The following is a 26,474-nucleotide window of genomic DNA, read 5'->3' on the forward strand; positions in this document are numbered from 1 at the left end:
CTCTCTCTCACTGTGATATTTTAGTGTAATAAATCTTGAAAGTTGATAAACAAGATATTCAAAAATTGATTTGTAGTTTTTGATCATGCTGTTTTTGTAACATCATGCCTGTTTTTTTACCATATCAAGTAAACATATAATCTTTAAATGATTTGGCCTCATTCTTGACCTGGAAAACAGAACAACACAACACAACACCATCATTCAGCTGTGATCATACATCTTTAGTCGGTTAGTGTGTTGCTATTAAAAACACTGTTCTGAGAAGTCTCGGAATAAAACACTGAGTGTGAAATGAGAAGACGAGAAAAAGACATGAGCAGCGCTGTCACACAAATAAATGTGTGAACATTAGATCATTAGAACATTAGAACATTTCTGCTCCTTACAACCATAATGAAACTCCACAGAGCAACTAACCCAGCAACATCAGCTGCATTAGTCACTGAATCACTACAGCAAATGCTTTTCAGCAAGAGATGAGTTTAATATGACAATCTGAATGCTTTACATGTATTAAAACATATTTATTGTGCAAATAAGTGATCAACTAAGAGCAGACTGAGATAATTTTTTTGTAGTTTATAGATCAGGCTACTCTATTTAATATATATCATATGAGGAGACAAATGAATTCTGAATTACTGTGATTCTTTTCTGCAGTATTACTATTTTAAATATGACTCAACTTGCCTTTTGTGCTGTGTATGTGTTTATTGTGAATGTTACTGTGTGATTAATTTAGACAAAAGGTAAAAATGTATACTTATTAGGGGTTTATGATCCATCCACTGTAAAAACGAACTTTTTGGTATAGTAATATATATTAAATTAACCTTCATAATTTTTACTTTATAAAATTAAAATTCAATGAGAACTAGAATTTTCTAAGTAAAATTTTAAATATCTACACATTTAATTCATGTAATAAATTAACTGGTTGGAAAGAGTAAATCTTATTATATATTTGCTTGTAATATTTAAACATTTTATAGTCACTTCACATTAACATAGTAATTTTAAGTAAATTTTAATCGAAAAGTATAGCGCGTTTGAATCCGCACATGCGTGTTTGGACAAGACAGTCTTAACTGCCACTTTGGGTCAGACGGATTGGCGAGCTGCTGCGTGGCTGCTTTTTGTCGTGTTTGAGGTAAGTTTGTCTTTCTGTTTTACATTTAATAAAACATGGGTCTGTGTGGATTTTGATGATTCTTACTTGACTCAATAAACATTAATGCTCATCTTATAACATGACCTCATTACTGTAAGTTGTAAGTTAACGCGTCTGGGTTATCCATTGTACATTAAAGGTATAGCGGAGGATCTTTCCAAATTTTAGATAAGACCCGCCCTCTCCACTTTTTGAAAAGTTTGATTGATTCACCAGAATGATTGACAATTAGGAGGACCAATAGTATAGGTTACCCACCAGGAAGTAAAACATCCTCCACTATACCTTTAACGTTATAACCCTTACGTTTCACTTCCTACATTAGTTAACTTATATTTAATCGGAAAAGTTTTCAATAGTTTTATAGATTCGGAAAGCACTGTTTTTCGTGTAAAATTTTCAAACTGATTGGATACCGTTGTAACTGCCAAGTTAGCTTGCTAACATTACAGGCCTTAAAATTAACGTTAACTGCTTTCCTGCTGAAGTAACGTTATACTGTTGACTATGGAAAAGTTTTAATTTTCTTACTGAATATTGCCCAGGAACGTCTACACATAAAGCTACAATATTTCAATCGCACTAAATCGTGCATAAATGAGGTCTCAAAATAAGCAGGGCTGCGTTTCTAAAAGCATCGTGCGATAAGTTGATCCATGGGCCAAGTAGCAGTAATCATGTTATTTGGGCATCGCCATGTTAGTATGCACTGGAATTTAGAGAATAGGATCTGTTGGATTTACAACACGTAAATTCATCCACTTCTCCCAAAATACGTGAAAGTAAGAGGCCGGTGAAGTGGGAGAAAGAAAAAAAAAGTAAACTTTATAGTTAACGTTACTTACACAATGTGTGTGGTAACTTAGGTGTATGTAACTTAAATGCCTGAAAAATGCACTATATTATCACACCGGTTTAATCGTACGCATCTTAATCGAAACCATATGGTCTTTTTTTAGTATGTGTATGTGTTCATTCTGTTGTGATAATGAAGTCACTTTCTATTTTTGTTTCTCAAAATAATTATATTTTTTCTTCTAAACTGTTTGCAGGAGGACAGCTACAGTGACATCACTCAGCACATCATTAAAATACTGGTCGTCCATGGTGCTGATGGAGAACTTCCAATCCAAGATCCAATCGATGTATCCATCCTTCTTAAACTCTCCCCAAAAGTCCAAAGATTAAAGGGATAGTTCACCCAAAAATGAAAATTCTGTCATCATTTACTCTCCCTCAAGTTGTTCCAAACCTATATGATTTCCTTTCTTCTGCTGAACACAAAAGAAGATATTTTAAAGAAGGCTGGTAATTAAATAGTTGCTGGTCCCCATTGACATCCATAGTATTTTTTTTTTCCTACTATGGAAGTCAATGGGGTCCATCAGTTGTTTGGTTACCGACTTTCTTCAAAATATCTTCTTTTGTGTTCAGCAGAAGAAAGAAAGTCATACATGTTTGGAACAACTTGAGGGAGAGTAAATGATGACAGAATTTTCATTTTTGGGTGAACTATTCCTTTAAAGATGAAGTTGTAGTAAATGCTATGGTATGATAGCCTGGTTAAAACCAGACCCTTCTCAGTTGAAACTGAGTATAGGGTCTGGCGAAGCTATGTAGACAAATCATTTCCAAAGGGGCGTCACCAACCGATGTAGCTCAAATTCCTCTGGGCGCAATTGGATAGTCATAAAACCAATCAGATCGATGAAGGAGATGACGTATGCTTCGAGCTATGCTGTGTATAAGAGCTAAAAACGATATAAATACTGTTCGTTTTCTCACACAAACCGCTCGTTTCGTGTCTTAGGCCATCAATGTGTACTTACGATGGGGAATTGTTTAATGTCTACTGTCTATGATTCGAACGAGTGATGTTCCACGGCGGCATCCATCTTTGTAATGAAATCTCCTTCAGCGTCGCTGCGCTGTCGTCATCATGTAAATCCCTCCCCAAACGTTTCTGATTGGTGCCGCGATTTCGGCGGCACAGAAATTAGTTTGAATGGGCTCTTCTCCAGACTATCCTGGAGAGAGAATTAAAATTCGACGGAAGTAGTATGGGTTTTCCCAGGCTAATGGTATGATAGAATTGTTTAAACATTCAGCTGTTGATGTTTTAATACATTAAAGTTGTAATGGTATTCTTTAAGGGTTAGTTCACCCAAAAATGAAAATTCTGTCAGTAATTACTCTCCCTCATGCTTGTTCCAACCCCGTAAGACCTTCGTTCATCTTCGGAACACAAATTAAGATATTTTTTATTAAATCTGAGAGCTGGATATGGAGCTTATAATATGACAAAATGATTTGAATTTGAATTGTGTAAATTTGAATTATTTGCAAGTGTAATCTAACTAAATTGAATTTTAGGTGGTAGTTTAAATAGTTCTGAATTTGATTTTTTTTAAACGAATATTGAACGTTTGAAATTTAACAAATTGAAATGTTTTTATGGCTGAATTTTATAGACATGTATTTTCAAACAGCTAGTTTTTTTGTTCTGAATTCGTATAGTGCAAATATTCAGTTTAAAAAAATACAGATTCAAGTTTTCAAGATGAAGAAATTCAGAACTTCAAATTCAGTTTTCTAAAATTCAAGTTCAAAAATTCAAGTTCAAAAATTCAAGTTCTAAAATTCAAGTTCTAAAATTCAAGTTCAAAAATTCAGATCTTACAGAAAGTAGGTCACAGGTCATCCACAGGGAAGAGTAAAGGATCTCAGATAAGTCGAACAGAGCATTTTGGCTGCACTGCAGTAGTTTTCTGCCGCAAACGCGGTGGTGGTTCAAGAGAATCCGTGTATCTTTCGTTCAGTCGTTTTTTTATTTAATATTAAGAGTAGAAAAATGAGAAAACAGCTTGAGTATTAGATTTCTTCTAATATTCTAGTAATAATAGTCCGCTGCAGCAGTTGCACGGAGCTTACAAAACGCGTGTATTGCAACTATAGGCTACATTTAATTTTCTCATCAAACAACTAGACTAACGAATGGCTCGGCACATCAGAAGAGCTTAGACAGGGCTTTCTCTCTGTGTAGACCAGCAGTTGGTCTGAATTTGCCTATTTTCTCGACTGTATAGGCTAAGTCACGTTTTATCATGAAACACGCTCTGATTTATTCCAAAGTGACTCAGGCATAGGCTATATCATGCATTTAATGTTAAATAATCTAAATGTTGACTTTCAAAAGTAGGCGCGCCAAGAAGGCTATTCTCTGTATTTTGGTTCATTTTTGGTGAGCGCCAGAAAGATCTAAAGAGACCGAGACGCGCATCATGTTGTTTTATTTATTTTTCAATGGCATGATATTTTGTAGTCATTTTGAATGTACACAAATAAAAATATACATTTTACTGTTTCGGATGATGTCATATTATCTGTATGACTAAATAACAGAGTATTAAGTTATTTCCCAGCAGTGGAACAAATCCAAGTGATGGCGCTCGCGCATCGCGCTCTCACACAACATAGTAGGATATCAGTTCTGGCGTTGCTTCATATCGCAGACTGTTCATTATCAAAATGAAACACAGTCAACCAAACATATAAAAAGTTATTCTGCATAATTTAATTGGTCTGTTGTACAATATAAAGGGCAAGCTGTGCCACACACAGTCCCACTCCAAACATTTCCCTTGCTGTGAAGACGCTGATTTAGCCTATAGGCCTACGTGTATTTTGGGACTCGACTGAAGTATGAAGCCTTCTTTATATTAATAGTTAGCATCCACATGTTACATTGCAATGAAAACTTTTGACTGAATGAGAGATGCGCGACCGTTTCGATTTAAATAAATTTGTTTAGGCTTGGCGTTTATAAAGGGCACAATAGGCTATTTTTAGAGTCTGTAGCCAATATATTATTTTATTATAGCCTAGCCTACATACTTATTTTTCATTCTTGTTGTTTTTTGCATTCATTTGTCATAAGGGAAAGTAAAATAGGCAACACATAGCCTACATGTTAATAGTGTTTATCATGTAAATGCTGTATTTTATTTACAGGTCTTTTACACTATTGCTGAATAGGCTAATATAAAAAAAATACAAATAATTATGACGCCTTTCTCTCTCAACATGATCCGGTGTGACTTGCACTCATGTGCATGCGACTTATTTTCTGGCAAATACGGTCAGTTAAAAAATGTTGCTGTATTATTACAAAATGCATAGAGTGGAGACCATTTGGGCAAAAAAACGAATAAACAAAAAAAAAAACATATTGTGTTCATTACCCCCACCCACATTTGGGCTTAATCACTGTTATTATTAGGAAATGTATTTAGGTGTAGACAAAATCAGTTATGTTTATTTATAAATATGAACGTACCTCGCATTTCCCGGACACTAGCCGTTAGTCTACTTCTTTGGCCTATTTTTTTTAGCTGGCCAGTTCTCAAAATCTGTGTGGAAAAGCTGCGGAGCGAGGAGAGAACGCACAATGGCTTTGCTTTGGAAGTTTTTTTTTGGAAGTTTTTTTTTTTAAGTTTAGTTGCCAGAGAAAATAACACACCGTTTTGTTTAACATCAATTGATACTCAATATTAAATAAATAAATAAATATAATGTCAGAGAATGCACAAAGCGCATCCTTTTGAGATGTAAATTATAATACATTTTAATAAAACACACAAGGCCTACATCATAAAACTCAGAAGATTATGTATTTTAATATATTATATTATAATACAAATAAAAAGGCGTCATACTTCAGTCGAGTCCCAAAATACACGTAGGCCTATAGGCTAAATCAGCGTCTTCACAGCAAGGGAAATGTTTGGAGTGGGACTGTGTGTGGCACAGCTTGCCCTTTATATTGTACAACAGACCAATTAAATTATGCAGAATAACTTTTTATATGTTTGGTTGACTGTGTTTCATTTTGATAATGAGCAGTCTGCGATATGAAGCAACGCCAGAACTGATATCCTACTATGTTGTGTGAGAGCGCGATGCGCGAGCGCCATCACTTGGATTTGTTCCACTGCTGGGAAATAACTTAATACTCTGTTATTTAGTCATACAGATAATATGACATCATCCGAAACAGTAAAATGTATATTTTTATTTGTGTACATTCAAAATGACTACAAAATATCATGCCATTGAAAAATAAATAAAACAACATGATGCGCGTCTCGGTCTCTTTAGATCTTTCTGGCGCTCACCAAAAATGAACCAAAATACAGAGAATAGCCTTCTTGGCGCGCCTACTTTTGAAAGTCAACATTTAGATTATTTAACATTAAATGCATGATATAGCCTATGCCTGAGTCACTTTGGAATAAATCAGAGCGTGTTTCATGATAAAACGTGACTTAGCCTATACAGTCGAGAAAATAGGCAAATTCAGACCAACTGCTGGTCTACACAGAGAGAAAGCCCTGTCTAAGCTCTTCTGATGTGCCGAGCCATTCGTTAGTCTAGTTGTTTGATGAGAAAATTAAATGTAGCCTATAGTTGCAATACACGCGTTTTGTAAGCTCCGTACAACTGCTGCAGCGGACTATTATTACTAGAATATTAGAAGAAATCTAATACTCAAGCTGTTTTCTCATTTTTCTACTCTTAATATTAAATAAAAAAACGACTGAACGAAAGATACACGGATTCTCTTGAACCACCACCACGTTTGCGGCAGAAAACTACTGCAGTGCAGCCAAAATGCTCTGTTCGACTTATCTGAGATCCTTTACTCTTCCCTGTGGATGACCTGTGACCTACTTTCTGTAAGATCTGAATTTTTGAACTTGAATTTTTGAACTTGAATTTTAGAACTTGAATTTTTGAACTTGAATTTTTGAACTTGAATTTTTGAACTTGAATTTTTGAACTTGAATTTTAGAAAACTGAATTTGAAGTTCTGAATTTCTTCATCTTGAAAACTCGAATCTGTATTTTTTTAAACTGAATATTTGCACTATACGAATTCAGAACAAAAAAACTAGCTGTTTGAAAATACATGTCAATAAAATTCAGCCATAAAAACATTTCAATTTGTTAAATTTCAAACGTTCAATATTCGTTTAAAAAAAATCAAATTCAGAACTATTTAAACTACCACCTTAAATTCAATTTAGTTAGATTACACTTGCAAATAATTCAAATTTACACAATTCAAATTCAAATCATTTTGTCATATTATAAGCTCCATAGCTGGATCACTCCTCCATAGGCTTCTAAGACATTATAACTTGCTGGCCCAGAAAATGCATTAAAGACATCGTTAATATAGTCCAAGTAACTACAGTGGCTCAATCTTAAGTTTATAAAGCGACGAGAATACTTTTTTTGCGCAAAAACAAAACAAAAATAACGACTTTATTCCACTATTCATTTCCTTCTCTCTGGGCCTCGAGTTTTTTCACGTAGTGAAACAGCGCAGCACATCTGTGTTATACGCCACACGCATCACACACATGACCAGCGTCGGCCAATAGTGAGCCTACGTGTGACGTACAACACAGAAGCGCTGCGCTGTTACACTACGTGAACTCACTGTTTTTTTTTTTGCGCACAAAAAGTTTTCTCGTCGCTTTATAAACTTAAGATTGAGCCACTGTAGTCACTTGGACTATATTAACAATGTCTTTAATACATTTTCTGGGCCAGCAAGTTCCAATCCCTTAGAAGCCTATGGAGAAGTGATCCAGCTGTCAGATTTAATCAAAAATATCTTAATTTGTGTTCCGAAGATGAACGAAGGTCTGACAGGGTTGGAACAGTAATTACTGACAGAATTTTCATTTTTGGGTGAACTAACCCTTTAAAGGTCACTATTTCAGAGTGCTCTTTTGAATGTTGAATGTTTTGCATGAATTTGTTTTTAAATAAATTTTTATGTTTAAAACAAGGGTTACAGTATAAATTCTGAAGTTTTACTGAATGCACCTGTGTCAAGAGATGACTGTAAATGTCCATTTTTGTATGAAGAACAATTTTTGATGACTGAAATAAACTGTTTAATTGTATTTTAATTGTGTGATTTGTGAAAAATATAGAGAAAATGGTCATTTATTTATGTTCAGGATTATTTATAAAAAAGAAATTAGCAATGTTTACATAATTATAAGGAGTATTATAATTTCATAAAACTAAGTAAATGAAAACAAAAAAACTTCATAATTTCATAAAAGCAAGCTTCCTAATTATAAAACAATAAATAAACTTTACTTAATTACTTTAATTAAATATAGCTTCTAAATGAAATGTAAATAGGTAATTTTTACTTAATTTCTTCATGAGCGTTACATTCATTACTAAGTAGATTTTACTTGATAATGACACTTAAGTTGTACTTGATATTATAGCAGTAAAATTTACTTAAAATATACTTGTGCAAATTGTTACGAGGATTTTATTAAGTAAATCTTACAAGTAGTTTTTTTCAGTGCATGTTTTCTTGTAATCTATCAGTGATAATACATTTTGAGCTCCAGATTTACTCATTTTAACTCAGATTAATGGTGTAGACAGTATATCTCTCCTAAAGACCCCGCTGGAGCGCCAACTAGTGACTAAACTTAAAAACAACAGTGTAGAATCCTTTTGACTAATCTGTAGGCCCTATTTATTGTCCTGTTCACCCCTGCTGGTGGATGTTGTAACTTCAGTATCTGGAAGCAAGTTCTCCTTCAAAAAGTCCTTTCAAACATATCCATAATCCGTCTGTTTCTAATAAATAAAATGATTTGCAAGCTACATGTACACATTTTAATAAAATCCGCAGCAAAAATGGCTGCCCACTGCTCCGGGTGTGTGTTCATGGCGTGTGTGTGTGCACTTGGATGGGTGAAATGCAGAGCATGGGACATCATACTTGGCTTCACATCACTTTCACTTTCACTTTCTTCCAACCACTAGATGGAGCTATCTCTCAGTCTAGATCATGGGGGCCAACCCTGCTCCTGTAGGGCCACCTTCCTGCAGACTCCAGTTCAACCTGCTCCAACACACTTACTGGACCTGTTACACCTTTAACACCTTGATTTGCTGCTTCAAGTGTGTTTGATTAGGGTTTGAGCTGAACTCTGGATGGTTGCCCTCGAGGAGCAGGAGTTATAGACCTCCGATCCAGATGGAGAGACGTCTGAATAATTATGGTGGAGTAATTAGACATTTTATTGAACTAAGCAGTGAATAATTAAGTTTACTGTTTTATCTCTGAACATATCAGATGGTTATTTATAGTGGAAACTGTCTCTGATCTTGTACATGAGTTATTGAATATATCAGTGGTTCTCAAACTCTTTCAGTCTGTAGGATGCATGATGACTCTTGTCTGCAGCAGCCACGTTACACTTACAATTTTAATTCAACTAAACACATATTTAATTATACAATGCTGGGACATCAATTCTGCTGGTTGGTAGAAAGTTAGCACTTTCATCGGAAACAACCAGTCCTTTTATTGTAGAAGTTAGTGCAGCACCTGGACACATGATGAAATGTGTAGTAATGACCCTAAAATGGATGATGTGCGAACGGTTTATTTTTCAGTGCATTAACAAACTCTTTTCAACCTTTTTCTTTAGCCGTCAAAAATAGTGGCACCAATTGTAATGAAGTGAAACAAAAGTTGTTACTGCCTTTGTGAGGAAATGTTGTTTTTCTCATTTGTCCTCTGGGTTTGTCATGCTCAGTGTCATCATAAAGATTTAGACCTACAAGTCTTTTTTTGTGTAATGAGATTCTTCTTACAGCCACTAGATGGAGACATAGATATCTCTAGATGGAGAGACAGCTTAATAATTATGATGGACTAATTAGCCATTTTGTTGACCTAAGCTAGCAAATAATTAGATTGTATCTGTCTTGGTTTCTTCTGTAAGTTTATAGAGCAGCTCCTACGGTTCACTCCTCCTGCGATGTGTAATATACATTTTAAACTGTATATTAAACTAACCATGTTTCTAACATCTAACCTTATCTAACATTCTAAGAGACCTTACTACCAAGTGATAGTGTTTGATAGGGGGCGAGACGTCGTTTGACTCTTTGTGAGACGCTTAGGCGTCGACTCATGCATTCAGAGGTAACTCAACTGAGTGTAATATTGTCAGGTGTCAAGGACACCAGGTGCAACCTAAGTCAACCTAACCTAAATCTACCACAGATGTCTGACTTAATTTTGACTTCTTAGACTAGCAGTGGCTTCATGTTATTTCCTTTATTTCATGGGGATTTACTGTGTTGTGTCAAAAATTCATTAAACAATCATCAACTGCGTAAGAGACACGCTGAAATTCAAATAATCATTAAAAAGTATTGTATTCTTGCAAGAAGGCCCAGTTGCCACACAGAAGTCACCAGTACAGTCTGTGAAACAAGTGCGACGACGAGAGGGAGGGCAGAGGAGTCTTTATACTGCTTTCAAGGTCTTCTGCTTACAGGCCCTTATCTAAACAAGGGAAGGTTTCTCTGCTAGTGATCTAATCCTGCTGAGTTTATTCTTACAAACTCACAAGTTCTAAATTGGACGGCCTCTGACCCTAGGGGTCAGACCCTTTTCAATCTGCCTCCTCCTGACGTCTCACCTGTTTCCCAGTGTTTAAAAACACACACACATTAGTCATATGTTGGCAGACCACGTACAGTCCAGCAAGGATCATTTCAATGTCTTACTGAAATAAATGAAAATCAATACTGTAAATCAATTGTTTTATGGTGTCTCATTTAACCTTTACACCTTTTACCTATTTATTTATTATTCTCAGGTAGGTAAGGAAAGTCGAATCTGGACAAAACTATAAGCATTCAAAAATACTTACAATTAGTTCAGCAGACTTCCCTGTGGTCAGTTCTTGCTTAAGGTTCTTAAATTATTACTCAGTTGGACAATATCTTGCCAATAATATAATATAAGTTTTATTAAAGTTAACAAAGTTATATCAAAGTTACAGTTAGGTTACAATAATAAGTTTCAACAATCAGCTGGTTACAGATGTCGAGAGACACTGCGCTATTCAGTCTCCAAAATCCTTCAGTCTCTTCCTCAGCCTTTTATATGCAGGCTTCGAAATGCAGGTTCCAGACTCTCCTCTGACGTCATCAAATGGAGTTCTGCCAACTCCTTCGACACGGCCCTCAGTTGTTTACGGCGTATCCCTTCAAGGCGCCTCCGTCTTCTCTTTCTCTGCTTTCTTCTCTTAATCGTCTGCAACACATACTTTATCTAGTACATTTTCCATTTATCATAAAAAACTATTTCTAATACATAAGTGCTTTCTACTCTAAATCAATCAATACATACATTTCATGCAAGTAAGTAGTTTTCATCATAACAGTGAAATCACACAATACATCTTGTTCAGCATCATTAATAGGGTTACATACATCTATCTAGGCAATAGCATTATTATTATTTAGGTTACATCACTTCAAAGCAAATCAAGCATTAATCAAGGCAGTTTAATTTCAAAATCATCCTCTATATTAACACAATGAAAATCTAAAATTTCCATTACAACTGACTGTATGTCTACTGACACACTCAGTTCAATTCATGGTCCTCTCTTTAGAACCACTGGCCTAGAGATTCATGTTGGTTTTAATAATAGAAAATGTGAACATTTGAATCATATCACGTTCTCTGTTCTTCTTTCTCATTTTGAGAAGTCATATAGGCTTGTACAGTCTGTTGTGGGCGGTGCTACTGCAGGAGTTCATTGACACTGAGTGTAGAGTTTCATTAAACCACTTCACTACAGACCGGCAGCACATTTAACATCTCAAGAGCGCCAGAACTGGTTATTATAAGATTTCTATTGTGAAACTCTTTTGCACACTTCTGAAAAAAATGTCTGAGGTGTTTATTTTCTTTTGTTTGTGCTCATGGAGTCTGTCTGGTAAGTATTTTTATGGCTTTATTTCAGTTTATATTATTTGTCCACACATTCTTCTGCTCCTTATTATTTTCATCATCAATGTTTCCCATAAAATCTATGTTTTATTAGACTAAAATACTTTGGTGTTCATATTGCTGTTCTGAATGGTGCCGATTTTCCCTTCCAGTAAGAAAGGTTTTATTTATTGTGAATTATAGAATTGTACATTGAAATGAGTGCAGTGAAAATGTGTTTTTCCCTGACAAATGGTTAATAGTTTAGTTCAAATAGTTTCAAAATTGCTAAACCCTCTTTCCGAGTAACTGTTTCTGTTTGTTCTTCAGGAGTGTTTGGTGTTGATGAAGTGAAGTCAGTGTCAGTGATGGAAAGACAATCTGTCACTCTAAACACTGGTGAAACTGAAACACAGACAGATGATCTGATAATGTGGAGTTTTGGACACAACAGTCTCATAGCTAAAATCAACAGACAGAAGAATAAGAGAGATTTTCCTGATGAGAGATTCAGAGACAGACTGGAACTGGATCAAACCGGTTCTCTGACCATCACAAACACCAGAACCACAGACTCTGGACTTTATAGAGTCAGAAGCACCAGATCAGTGACGCCGCTCAACACATTCAATCTTACCGTCTATGGTAAGTTAAAACACTTTTCACAATTTCAGTAATTTAACAATGTCTGTACATCATCATTGTCATTCTTGTCTTTTGTCAAAATGTCATGACCATTTCCAGCATGGTTAATATGATTTATTGTGTTTGATAATGTTCTGTGTCAGTGACTGTTATAGAATTTTAGACATTTTAGAAATGTATTTGCAGTACATTTCTATGTAATGAATTTTGTGACACTTAAACTTTAATGTCAGTGTAGCATGAATCCTTTATGTTGAGAGAGACTCTCAGATCAAATAAAGACCAATAAAATGATGAAAATGTTCTTACTGTAAATTAGAGCTATCATGTTTGTTTTTGTCCTCAGCTCGTCTGCCTGTTCCTGTCATCAGCATATACTGTTCTTCTTCTTCATCATCATCATCATCATTATCATTATCATCATCAAATTGTTCACTGGTGTGTTCAGTGTTGAATGTGTGTGATGCGACTCTCTCCTGGTACAAAGGAATCAGTGTATTGTCCAGCATCAGTGTGTGTGATCTCAGCATCAGTCTCTCTCTACCTCTGGAGGTGGAATATCAGGATAAAAACACCTACAGCTGTGTGCTGAACAATCCCATCAGCAACCAGACCACACATCTGGACATCAACACACTCTGCCACACATGTGCAGGTACATCTATGACACTATATATGTGTATTGTTCACAAGTTAAATTAAATTGTATTTCTTATTATTACCCTGCCCATTTCTTCTCTCATAAGACTGCACCCGCTGTTGTGGTTTCACTGAAGCTGTGATCCAATTGGCTCTCTCTGCTCTGGTGGGCGTGGCTACTGTTGCTGTGCTGGTTTATGAATTCAGATCAAAAAAGAAGAGAGAGCAAACACCATCAAACTCTGATTAATCAGATACTCAGGAAGATGGAGATGTTCTTGAACTGCTTTGAGTATATCATTTTCTTGAGTAAATATAATTTATTATAAATGTCATTTAAGTGATGTTTTATTCCATTAAAATAAAATAACAAATATTTTTAATTACAGTTGTGTTTCTATATTACTTTTAACAATACAAATATTCTAAATCAAAAATAGTGCCTTACCCACTGTGATTAATGACAATCAATATATAATGATCGTATTGTTTTGTATTATTATAAGCCTTGGAATAACAAGATAAGGAAAATGATTGGATTGGGATAAGATATACAGCTAAGAGTTTTAGCAGTGTTGTGCAGTAAACCAATCCATGTTTCATTTGTATTGTGCTTTATACAACTTCACTTCGATCAAAGGTAAAAAAAAACATAAAAAAAAAAAAACGTTCTACTCTCTCGCATGTAACACTGGAAAATACCATTCATTCTAGTAAATCTGTTCGGTTTGTTTGAATGTTTCTTTTAAATAAACAGATTCCAAAAGATTCAGTGACTTTGTTTTTTCAGAACTTATCACTGTGCAACTTTGAATCAGTCCCTCCCTATAAATGAGTATTCATGTTTTTAGTTAGTTATTTAGTGTAACATTACCTGTCATCACCTTAATTGGAGTTGTTCATTCAAACCCTCATTGATAGGCCTATAATTATAAATTATATAATTAAATAGATTAGTTATTGCTATAAAAAAAATATATTTGGCCATTCAATGGCTTCAGTGCAGTAACTCAGCATGAGTCCAATTGCACTGTCAAGTTTTCTGCATGACTGATCAATTATTTTGCTTTCCAAAATACAATATCCAACCAACCTTCAGAAGAGACATCCCTCATTTCTTTGTTCTTTGTTCTCATTTATCTTTTGAATGTATTTTTACTTACACTTCTCTATTTAGCAGACATTTTTATCTAAAATACCAGAGATACAATAGGGCACTCTCTGCGATAAAAATATATAAAAATACATATGACTTGGATATAACTATTACATGAAAAGAAGGAAAATGCACATTCAAACCTCTAAAAATTTATTTTAAAAGTTGACAAACATTAATCTGATCATGGCTGCTGGTGTTTCTGTTGAAAACACACTGTTAAACAGTTCTAAGAAGATGTTGACTACTAGAATAGGAACTTGAGAAGCTGAGAAGTAAAACAAATGACCACAGTCACGAACACAATAATAAATGTGTGAACTTTAGTCAGTTCTTTAGTTTATGTTTCTCCCTTCTCTTAATTTGATATTTATCTCACAACTATATATGACTATATACACAATTTGACACTCATGTCTGTTGTGAATCCCATGACTCACAGATGTTTGACCTGATCAAATGTCTCCATTGTTAAATTCATTACCAAATTTAGTCTGTGTTTTTCTGCTCTTCACAAACCAACATCAGCTGCATCTGTCACTGAATCAAATGCCTTTCAGCAAGAGATGAGTTTAATACAACAATCTGAATGCTTTACATCAACTAAAGACGTATTTTGTCCAAGTGATCAATTGAGATCAGATGAGAGAGAAGAACTGTGCAGACACTTTAAGCTCTAAACACACTGCGGTTTAATGCACTTCTGGTAAGATACAAAATGCTGATAAGCAGTTATTCACAGAAATATCAAGAGCTTAAAGTGTCAAAATATATTCAGTAACTCCTGTATTGTTTTATTTATTTTTTTACATGTGAATGTACAATGTGTGTTCATGGCATTTAAATTTTCGTCTGAAATAATCTAAACATCCATGTTAACTGGAGACAAATAAACACCGATAAATCAAAATGACTGATTACTGCAGTCTTTATGTGACTGTGTTTAACATTAAACACATTACTGTCACATTAAACACAGTAACACCAACTATTACTGTGTTTAATGTGATCCTGAATGCCACAGTGTGAATGATTTAGACTAAAGGTCAAAAGGTCAGACATTACACACAGTTAATCTTCATGGTGTATTAAATGCATTTTTATCAGGGGTTTATGTCCAACATGTCAGAATTTTCACAAACTACTGACTGAACATGGAAAAACAACACTGTTAAAGGCATTAAAACTGCAAAATCTTTTTGAATATATAATTCACCCCTGTTGGTGGACGTTGTAACTTCAGTATCTGGAGGCACATTCTCCTTTGAAACCCTCCTTTCAATTTCACTTTCTTCCAACCACTAGATGGAGCTAGATATACCTAGATCATGGGGCCAACCCTGCTCCTGTAGGGCCACCTTCCTGCAGACTCCAGTTCAACCTGCTCCAACACACTCACTGGACCTGTTACACCTTTAACACCTTGATTTGCTGCTTCAAGTGTGTTTGATTGGGGTTGAAGCTGAACTCTGGATGGTTGCCCTCGAGGAGCAGGAGTTATAGACCTCCGATCCAGATGGAGAGACGTCTGAATAATTATGGTGGAGTAATTAGACATTTTATTGAACTAAGCCAGTGAATAATTATGTTTTTACTGTTTTATCTCTGATGTAATAGAGTTAGTATTTTATTCTGTTTTTATTGTGAATTCCTCCTAAATTCAGCAGCGGTTGTTAATGTCATGTTGTAGTGGTGCCCTCAAATAAAGAAATGATCATGCAAACCATTGGTTTTGTGAGTTTTTTTTAACATTTATTTATTTTTAAGTTTAGAGTATTTAAGTTAATCCATAAAAAGGAATTCATGTATGAGGTAAAATAACAAAAAAAAAGTTGGCACTATAGTAAAAATGAATCAGCCCAATAATTAAACAACCCACTTTGCTGTGTAAAATTAACCCAACATGTGTTCTGTCCTATATTTACCCAGCCCTTGAGTTGAAAACATCCCATATTGGCTCTCTCAAAAAAAGATTCCTGAACACAGTCAAGACCAGGCTAAGTCAAGACCATTGCTTGAATATAATGGGGGGAAAAAAGGTGTTTTCATATTCAGTCACAAGGTGGCGCTAAAGCAGTGTCATCTGCATTGGGCCTAAGACATTTTCCTGGCAAGGATTTCCAAATTGCATGAAATATCTGGGATTTGGCTTTAGTTCCCTATTGATGTCTATAGCCCTCATACATTGCTTTTTTTATTTTTTTTTATTGTAGATCCCAGGCCATGATTGGTCAAGTATGTACTATGCCTGCGTCAAACCAGCCTTCTTTTCAGTCATTACCTTCAGCAAGTATTAAAACAATAGGAAAAAAAGAAAAGCCCTAGGAAAAAATTGGAAAAATCTCAGCCAGAATATCTGTCTGTTAGTCATAGTCACTGGCAAAATATCTAATATCATTTAAAGAAATATATCTTGAAAATATGTATATGCCGCTTACAAATAATCAGGCCATTTTATGATTCAGCTAGTTTTGGGGGAAAACGGACATAACATTTTTAGTGGCAGAGACAAAAGACATTCATCAGTGACAAATGCAATGCAAATGTTTTAACGCCGATAAAGAGATACTTTAGCGCCACCTTGTGACTGAATATGAAAAAATATTTTTTTTTAACTTTCCTGTAGCTCAAACTGTAGAGCTTTGGCGCTTGCAACGCCAAGGTCATGGATTCGATTCCCAGGGAAAGCAAGAATTGATAAGAATGTAAATGTGTATTTCAATACAATGTAATACACTTTGGATAAAAGCGTCTGCCAAATGCATAAATGTCAAATGTAAATGCAAAAGCAAACGTCTGTCATGGTATATTAATGCATCAGTCTCATCCGGCATGTGCTACAAAAGAGTGGACGTCTGCAGTCCAGATCTGTCTCTTTTTCAAAATGTATGGCCAACATGAAAAGAAGAAACAGACAATGACAACACACTGTCTAGCAGAAAAAAGAAAGAAAAAAAAAATCACTTGAAAAATGGAAATGGCAACCCTGCAAAATTCGATAAGATGTGGGAACCAGTTTTTACTTTTTTGTCAAACCAGAAGGACTAATTATTTATTTATGTTTTCCTGATCTGTAATAATCACTTTCTGTAATTATTGTGATTACACTTTGTAACAGAGGTTGGCTTTGTGTACATCTTCCTTTTCTATAGTACTTTTGTTTCATTTTACACATTGCACAGATTTCTGTTTTATGAAGGGTCTTTTTGTCTGTTATTTTTGGTTTTTGATGTTTGAAAACCTCAATAAAAATAATATACGAAAAATGGAAATGGTAGCAATTGGTATCCTTCTTTCCCAAATAATTACAAAGCGTATTAAAAGGAGGTGATGTGACACAGTGATAAACATTTCTCTGTCCCAACATTTTTGGAGTATGTTGTAGACATCAAATTCTAAATGTGCTTACATTTATAAAATATATTTAAGATGGTCAGTGAAAAGACCACATTGGAGATCTTTTCTTCTTTTGTTAATTAAATAAAGTATCAAGAGAATTAACAAATCTCATATTCTTGATTTCATTGCATTTTCCAAATTGTTCAAACTTTTCTGGAAATGGGGATGTATGTAAAACAGAAAATAAAAATAAACAAAGAAGAGTTCCCTTTCGAGAGGTCTCTCCTATATTGCACAATAGCTTACGCTAAGGGAAAACTCATCTCAGGGAACTGAGGTTATGTTAGTAACCGAGACGTTTCTGCAAGCTGCTGCCATGGAATTGCAAAAGCCCGTCTGGACTTTGCCCTTCTGAAACACTTACAGTAGGATTTCACTTTTGTGACATCATCATGAGTGCTGAAGTGAGATTGGGGGTTCAATCTTCAGCTGGTTTGCAGGAGCAGCCACTGGCATGTCACGTGACCTGTCAGTGGCTGGCTGGCAGCTGCCAGTCGTGATCACGGTCATATTTGACTGGTTTAATTGGGATAACCGTCCCCAATCATACTAAAGAACACATGCATGAAATTATATTCGTAACAAGAAAACAATTTATTTCCTTACAGCGAGAGTGTCAGGCAACGCGTTATACTCGCAGTTCAGCCGGGGCTTACTGGATTGAGCGTCCAGCAAAGTGTCAGTCAGCTGCCTGATCACAGCCATTTGACTGCTTTAATTGGGATAAAATTCTCTAAAACGCCAAACATGCAAAAGAACATAGGAGAGCGGGGCACAACCTAACGCTTTTTGACTTTCTCAGTTTGTGTAAATCTACTTATGGTTCAGAGTTATTTTTTCCCACATTAATTTCCCACATGTCTAGTACAATTATGTGGTTTTGTTTTATTAATACAGTATATACTTTTTTCTTGACATACCCCGAAAGAATGGAAGTGAAATGTGACAACATGCCCCATAGGTGGGGTACATTGTAACATGTGTGGGGCACATTGTAACACAACATAAGACAGCTTAAAAATTTTATCTGATCTAATAAAAAATATATACAAAACAAACTAAAATATTTTCTAAATAAAATACAATTAAAAAACTTTATCATAATTCATAATTCAATAATCATAATTTTTTTTCAAAAATATTACCTGGATCAACTTAAAATAGATGTCATTTGAAAGCTTAGAGTCTGAAATTTACAATGAATGTAGCCAATTTGATAAACTCCAATGTAGTGCTGAGTTATTTGCTGATAAATAGAAAAAAAATGTTTTCATAATTTATAAACTACTTTTTTGTACCACATACTGCAATATGTCAAAAACATCATACAGCTCAGATAGTCCTGTGTCATATGTCATTTGAAAGGTCTCAATGAGTAGAATACATCAAGCATAATTGTTCCAGGGTTTTTAATAAACTTGAGCAAGGTTTTTGTAAAATAACCCCTTAAGAGACCCATGTGTAAACCATATATGGATGCTGCATTTTAGACACATTTCCGCTTGTAACTTCATGAAACATGCTCCAATTGTGGAAAATTACACATCATTATTTACAGCAGATGCTTACAATTAAAAAGAGTCCAAACTCAACATAATCCATCACTCAGAACTAAAGATATTCCTCATGGAGTTCTAAAACACAAAAAATCCACTGATTCACGTAGCCTAGCAAGGTAGCTTAGACTTGGCCTTTTTACTCGTATCTTCATGAAATATACGCCGATCATGAAAAATTATACATCGTTATTTACAGCAGGAGCTCACGATTACAAAGAGCCCAAACTTAATATATTCCATCAATCAGATCTAAAGATATTCCTCATGGCGTTCTAAAACAAACAATACCTCAGACGCGCCTATCCTAGTATACACTCATGAAGCACTCGCGTTTGGTTTTCAATTATAACTTCACAAAGCATGCACAGATCGTAGAAAAATGCACATCATTATTTTCAGCAGACTCTCACGATTAAAAAGAGCCCAAACTCAGCAAAATCCATCACTCAGATCTAAAGATATTCCTCGTGGGAGTTGTAACACACGAACCACCACCGGCGAGCATAGAGCATTTATTATAGATTTAGCACTTGTCGCGTTTTAACTCAGAACTCAATGAAGCATGCATCAATTGTGGAAAATGGCACATCATTATTTACAGCAGATTGTTAAGATTAAAAAGAGCCCAAACTCATCATAATCCATCACTCAGATCTAAAGATATTCCTTATGGCGTTCTAACACAAAAAATAGCACAGGCGGATCTATGAAGTAGCAATAGCAGTGATGCGATGTTGTTTTGATGTGACGTTTCAGCTCATAACTCAATGAAACATGCATGGATTGTGAAAAATCACACATCTTTATTGACAGCAGATTCTCACGATTACAAAGAGCCCAAACACAACATAATCCATTGCTTTGATCACGAGATATTCCTCACGAAGTGATGCATACTTGGCTAAAAAACAAGTCTCTCATCCTCCCGGGGTGCAAAGTGTTTTCAAGTTTTCCCGGAACCATCCGTGCTCGATTTCAAACGTGGAATAACACAAAATAAGTATCATATTAAAGCTTAGAATCTCAGCTTTTTAATGCATCCAACCACTTCGATCAACTCTGAACGAGTGCTGACTAGTCTCTCTCAACTGTAGTGTACCGCCCGCAGACGCCCCACAGACGCCACCTAGCTGCGAAAATATTAATTATCATATTTTTCAAAAATATTGCCTTGATTCAAACAAAATTGGTGTCATTTGAAAGCTTAGAGTCTGAACTTTACAGTGAATGTAGCCAATTCGAAAAACTCCTAAGTACTGCTGAGTTATTTGTTGATAAATAGAATATTTTTTTTCATAATCTATAAAATAGTTTTTTGTACTATGTACTGCAATGTGTCAAAAACATCATACATCTCATGAAACATTCAAAAATCGTTGAAAATTGCACTTCATTTTTTACAGCATATTAATACAATTAAAATGAGCCCAAAATTAACTTAATCTATTGCTTTTATGACAAGATATTCTTCATGGTGAAACAATTTTAAAAATGCCCATGAGGGGGCGTCAAGGTCTCAACAAAAAGGCTATCTTGGTTCCAAATGCTATAACTTTTGATTGCTTTATCCAATCACCACAACATTTTATCCAGATGCAGCTCATATGTAGAGGGACTTCCCCAAAAAAGAATTTTCCTTCTACCTTATTTCCTTCCTGAGTTATTCCATGTCAAATAAGAAAGATATGCATTATCATTATAAAAATTATATATATTTTTTGTCTTTTATCAGCAGTTTCTCGGCAGGAGAATGTCCAAATGTAATGTAATGTATATTTTCAAAAAATTTGAAAAGTGTTCTTTCAAACGATACCTACCTTTAGAATCTCCTTGCTATAGTTTTGAAGTTATGAGTCTTTAGTTTTGTGTATGTCACTAAGAAAACTAATTTTTTTTATTGCCTTCCAAGTGTGTGAGGACTAAACAAAAAGGCTCCCTTTGTTCCAAGTGCTGTAACTTTGGATTACTTTATGCTATCATCATAAAATAACGATCCAGACGCAGACCACACATAGGGGAACATCACAAAAAAATAATTATTTTGCCACCGTATTTCCTTCCTGAATTATTGCATTTCAAATAAGAAAGATATGTAAATTATTAAAAAATAATATTAATATTTTTGTCTTTTATCAGCATTTTCTCAGCATTAGATTGTCCAAAAGTAATAAAAATGTATATTTTCTAAAAATATAAAAAGTTTCCTAACAAATGATATCTACCTTTTGACTCTCCTCTCTATAGTTTTTAAGTTATGAGTCTTTACTTTTTTGTGTGTCACTCAGACAAAAAACTCCAAAAATGGCCTCAGGGTTTAAGGGGTTAATAAATGTCTATGGATATCTTCCAAAAAGTTTCGTCATCCAAGCATGTGCGGAAGTATTTAAACCAAGCGTGTTACAACTAGCCCAGCGTTAGGTTGTGCCCCGCGCTCCCCTAATCATATCAACAGATGCATAAAACATTACAAAACATAAAAACTGACTAGCCAGCCAATGACAGTTCACGTGACATGCCAGTGGCGGCTCCTGCCAGCCAGCTGAAGATTGAACCCCCTCTGAACAGTGTGGAATTCCCACAATTGGGAGGGGTGCTTCTTAACAGAGGGTGGTAGTGGGTGGCTGGAACTGAAACCGGGAGGTTTTAGGGTTTTTGGATGTGTATGAGGTTGAGGTTTTAAATGAGTTTGTGCCACTATCTGTAATTGATTCTGGGGTATGTCACCAATGGAGTGAGTAAATTCGCGTAGTGCTCTGTGTAGTTCTATGGCTTTCCAGGTTGTGTTTAGTCTGTCCCTGTAGTCCCCTCTAATAATAAAACAACATATTTTGATTGAAGTTGTGGATGGTGTGTTGTGTGTATACTGGCTTAAATAATTAAAGGTGGTGGCAGCAACCGAGTAAGCAAAAGTTATTCCAATATTGTACTACATTAATCTGTGTTATTTGAGAGTTTAATCACGTAGACTATGTCTTAACTGAAATCTAGCTGATTTTTGAATATTGTAATAATAATAATAATAATAATAATAAACCTAAAATGTTTCTATTGGCTATTGCATTTAATAGGGACTTCCCTTAATTTCCCCACTAAGATTTCTATTTATGGTTCCAAAACGCAGCTAAATTTGTCTCATTCATCTATCATCATTTGATTGTTACATATAGTATGTTCATATTGTTTATTTACAGTAGTAGTTATGCCAAACTCCTCTACAATGATCGACTCATGTTTCGTCTGGAATAAAAATCTTTAAAGAGCATGCAAATTCTAGTTCATGTTTGATATTAAGCGTTTATGGACTTATTTCATTTATATACGATATTCCCCTTTCAAAATGTTCATTTTTAGCGGTGAGAAAACGTAATCAATGTCAACAACATTGTCATTGACAGCCACTTCTGTCACTCATAAACGTTACTAGGCAACCAGCATTGGGAATTGGGAACGCCTACTAGCGACCGATCTCCGGGATCTGACGACATGATGCAGCTACAAAAATCGGGATCATTTCAGTTTCAGACATTTACATCGTGGTTAACAAACTGACAGGGAAGATGGTTAACGCTTTTGTTTTGTTCTGTTTGAGCTTGTGTCGTCTGGTTGGTAAGTTATGAATGTGTTTTTCATTTCTTCATTTATTCTTGTTAGCATGTTATTTTACTGCTTTCGAAAATTAATCATGTTTTTATTATAGTAAAACCATGTTTTTTTGGTGCACTGATTGCACTTTGTATAATCAAAAAAAATATCATAGTTAATATGTTTGTTTGTTTTTTGTAACGAATCATGGTTAATTTGTGGTTACCATGGAATAACCATGCTTTTTTCGTAAAGGAAGTTTTGTCAGATAGCCTATATGTTTACAAGAGTAGGCATTTTTTTTTATTAGTTTTGGAGTGTGGTTAGTAATTTGGAATTCAACTAGAAACATGCCAAAACAAAGTTTATCTTGTAAAACACTGAAAATGGACAAATTCGAAATAAATTGATGGACATTTTAGTGAATTTCTCTGACACTATACATGTCACAACCTGGGTGTCCTGTAAAGAGCACATTCAGGGCTTTTCAGAGATACCAAATGTTTGGAGGTTTCACCCTGAAAACAACTTCTCCTTAAGAATGCTTGACATTAATTTAGTGATCAAATGTAGGAAATATGATAATATATTGTAATTATAATTTAAATCGGACTAATTTTCTAATTGTATTTCATACACCAACATCTCAGGAAAATGTTATGGGGTTTAAAAAAAAAAAGAAAAAGACTTTCTGTTACATAATTTAAGGCCATTTTACCCACATATTGCTTATAGTAAAATGGTGTATCAGTTCATTCCGTTAGGCCTATATCTTTCATAACATAGTTTGGGGTCATGAAACCCCCAAATTTATTGGTGATAAAAAAAAATAAATAAAAAAAAATCCTATTGTTTTTGCCTATACATATAATTTCATGTCATTTTATTTTATTTTTTAAACAACTGAGTCCTGGTTAGTCACTACAAAGGACATAGCATAACGTATGAATAAAATATTATTTTTAAAAAACGATTTTTTTCTGGGTCTCAGGAGGATATTATTAACATGTTTTCAAAAGGCATTTAGCTAATTTAGACTAAATTAGTCCATGAACTATCAGTGAACTGAATTAGATTGAATCAGCTGAGTGAGTGTTTTATGTTTCACTTCTGTTAGCACGCAAAAACAAGTGCTGAAGAAATATCACGTGCCACTCAAAAAGGAGAATTGATTGTTTCCATTAATGAGGAACAAATCCTTTCAGAACCACAAAAACAGCTTGACCTGTCGATGTATGAGTTCTGCAGTCTTGCAAATACTCTTCAAAAGCACAGACCTTGTGTAAATTATATTGTACATAGGGATGTATTTTAGAGTGGGGCCAGAGCCCAGGGGCCCTTGACTATGGGCTTTGTTGTCCTTTGTGTGCCTCAGAGCATCATTATGTGTCTATATTTTATTAAAGTTGTCGATAAAAGGTTTTCCTCAATTATACTGAACAGCCTAATTGTGTAATTTTATGTATTTGTAATATAGTTATTGTTAAATCTTTGTTGATATCATCAACAGACCTTTAGCATGTGACAAAATATATTTCTTTCTTTTTTTTCCAGATGTGACGGATGCAGTGAAGTCAGTGTCAGTGATGGAGGGAGATTCTGTCACTCTAAACTCTGATGTTACTGAAATACAGAAATATTTGATGATACAGTGGACGTTTGGAAGCGCAAGAATAGCTGAATTTAACAGACTCACGCAAACCAGCACAACCAACTATGATAATAGATTCACAGACAGACTGAACCTGGATCAAACCGGATCTCTGACCATCACAAACACCAGAAACACAGACTCTGGACTTTATCAAATAACACTTGTCGGCGAAGAGACCAAATACAAGAGTTTCAGTGTTACTGTCAATGGTGAGTTTACCATTATGGCTTAATTTGCACTAACCTTCATTTGAATTATAAATTTGTCATTGCATAATTCTTAAATGTTTCTTCTCTATTATTTTCAATATTCTTTACATCCACTTTTTATAATATTGGCTGAATAAAAGTGTGTGTGTGATGAGACTAACGTCACAGTATCATCTGTCATTTCCAGAATCTCCACGAAGTACTTCATCACCAGAAAGATCGCCAAGCTCAAATTATGTGACGTCCAGCTTTGTGATGAACAATTCAACAGTCAATCAAATGGAAAATAACAGCAATACTGAACTCCATAAGCCAAGTTCAGGTACATCACTGGTGATTAGCTTTTATTTACAAAGCAGAACTCTGTTAGATGTGTTCAGTTAAATCAGTGTGATATTAGTTTTTCACTCTGAAATCCACTGTTAGTTCATAGTGGCCTGATTGAAGTCAAAACCCAACACATTTTAATTGGCGTAATACATAATATTCATATTTCTGCTGGTGATTGGCCTATAATCGACTGCATAAACCAATTAAACCTTGCCTTTATGCATTTGGAAGATGCTTTTACCCAACGTGAATTTACATTGCATTCAAGGTTTTCGTTTGATCAGCTCATGTATTCCCTGGGGTTTACAGTTAATGGATATTGGGTGTTTGAAGCATTTGCTTGCTTTCTTTTTCGGAGTTTATAGGAATGGAGAACAGACAGCAGACAAGCGTTAGGGAAGTGTTGTGTGTATCTAAGAGCTGGGGGGGGGGGGGGGGGGGTTGCAAAACAAATTTGCACACATTGTCAACCTACTGGATATTGGAACTCCTAATAATAACCCACAAAACTGTCACCTGTAATTCGGTTTAAAAAAGACTTAATGCACGGTTCTGATTCTGTGTTTTTACGTTTTTCAGATCACATCCACTGTTGTAGTTTTACTGAAGCTGTGATTCGATTGGCTCTCTCTTTTCTGCTGGCCGTGGCTACCGTTGCTGTGCTGCTTTATGACATCAGATCTACCAGAAGACAGCTGATCAGAATAGGAGAGACTAAACGTTACCACCAGGCTGATGAGGAATCAGACCATCATTATGAATTGTGCAGAACATTAAGTTCCGGGTATGTTGAGAATTAAAGCAAACCACACATCAATGCGTTGCACATTTCCTATTCCTTTCACAGCTATTTATTAACAGATTTTAAATTTTATTTTTCCACATGACTTTAATAAAGATTTGGTTTTACAATACCGTGGAGCTTGTTTTTTGTTATATCTGTTCTGTATTTTTATAATGTCATAAAATGATAGAGCATTGATCATATTTTACAACTGCTAAATGATTCAGATAGCACACAGCATTGTGTGGATATGTGACTGACTGATTTCACGTGATTTACTTGAAGGTAAGTTTGCGAGTGGAAGTGAAACTTGCTGTGGTCTCAGTTGTTTACATCTTTACAGAAGGGCATTCGTGAGCTGCGAATTCGAAAGCAAAGAGCGAGTGCACACTCGAAAGCTAAATGCATCCCGCCTGCAACCCTAACACAATTTCAGCAGATTTCCCCCCTTGAGAGACTGTCTGTGTTTATACACCATGACACGGCGTTTTGTTGTC

At 35.1% G+C, this 26,474-nt stretch overlaps 2 protein-coding genes across 4 annotated transcripts in view; both read left to right on the plus strand.

The window, feature by feature from the left end:
• Positions 1-14,072, plus strand: part of LOC309476184 (SLAM family member 5-like) — a 54,646-nt gene extending 40,574 nt beyond the window's left edge. The window contains exons 1-4 of one of the 3 annotated variants that reach the window (XM_082139432.1): positions 11,678-12,027; positions 12,351-12,665; positions 13,012-13,320; positions 13,412-14,072. In XM_082139432.1, coding sequence (XP_081995558.1) covers positions 11,979-12,027; positions 12,351-12,665; positions 13,012-13,320; positions 13,412-13,554 — 816 coding nt within the window. In that variant the 5' untranslated portion in view covers positions 11,678-11,978 and the 3' untranslated portion in view covers positions 13,555-14,072. Of the gene's footprint in view, positions 1-11,677; positions 12,028-12,350; positions 12,666-13,011; positions 13,321-13,411 lie in introns of those variants that run through there. The other 2 variants (XM_082139433.1, XM_082139431.1) reach the window with 2 other exon arrangements.
• Positions 14,073-22,865: 8,793 nt separating this feature from the next.
• On the plus strand, positions 22,866-26,107 carry LOC309476237 (uncharacterized protein). Its single transcript, XM_082139507.1, has 4 exons — positions 22,866-23,024; positions 24,555-24,863; positions 25,051-25,185; positions 25,773-26,107. The coding sequence occupies exons 1-4, from the start codon at positions 22,976-22,978 to the stop codon at positions 25,991-25,993; spliced, it is 714 nt and encodes a 237-aa protein (XP_081995633.1). The 5' UTR covers positions 22,866-22,975; the 3' UTR covers positions 25,994-26,107.
• The last annotated feature ends 367 nt before the right edge of the window (positions 26,108-26,474 follow it).

The sequence above is a fragment of the Leuciscus leuciscus genome (assembly GCF_965113295.1).
Source record: "Leuciscus leuciscus genome assembly, chromosome: 15".
Taxonomy (NCBI): domain Eukaryota; kingdom Metazoa; phylum Chordata; class Actinopteri; order Cypriniformes; family Leuciscidae; genus Leuciscus; species Leuciscus leuciscus.

Coding starts and splice junctions, on each gene's coding strand:
- LOC309476237 (XM_082139507.1), top strand. CDS start 22,976: ATGGTTAACGCTTTTGTTTTGTTCTGTTTGAGCTTGTGTCGTCTGGTT. Junction 23,025..24,554: donor GAGCTTGTGTCGTCTGGTTG/GTAAGTTATGAA, acceptor TTTTTTTTCCAG/ATGTGACGGATGCAGTGAAG. Junction 25,186..25,772: donor ACTCCATAAGCCAAGTTCAG/GTACATCACTGG, acceptor TACGTTTTTCAG/ATCACATCCACTGTTGTAGT.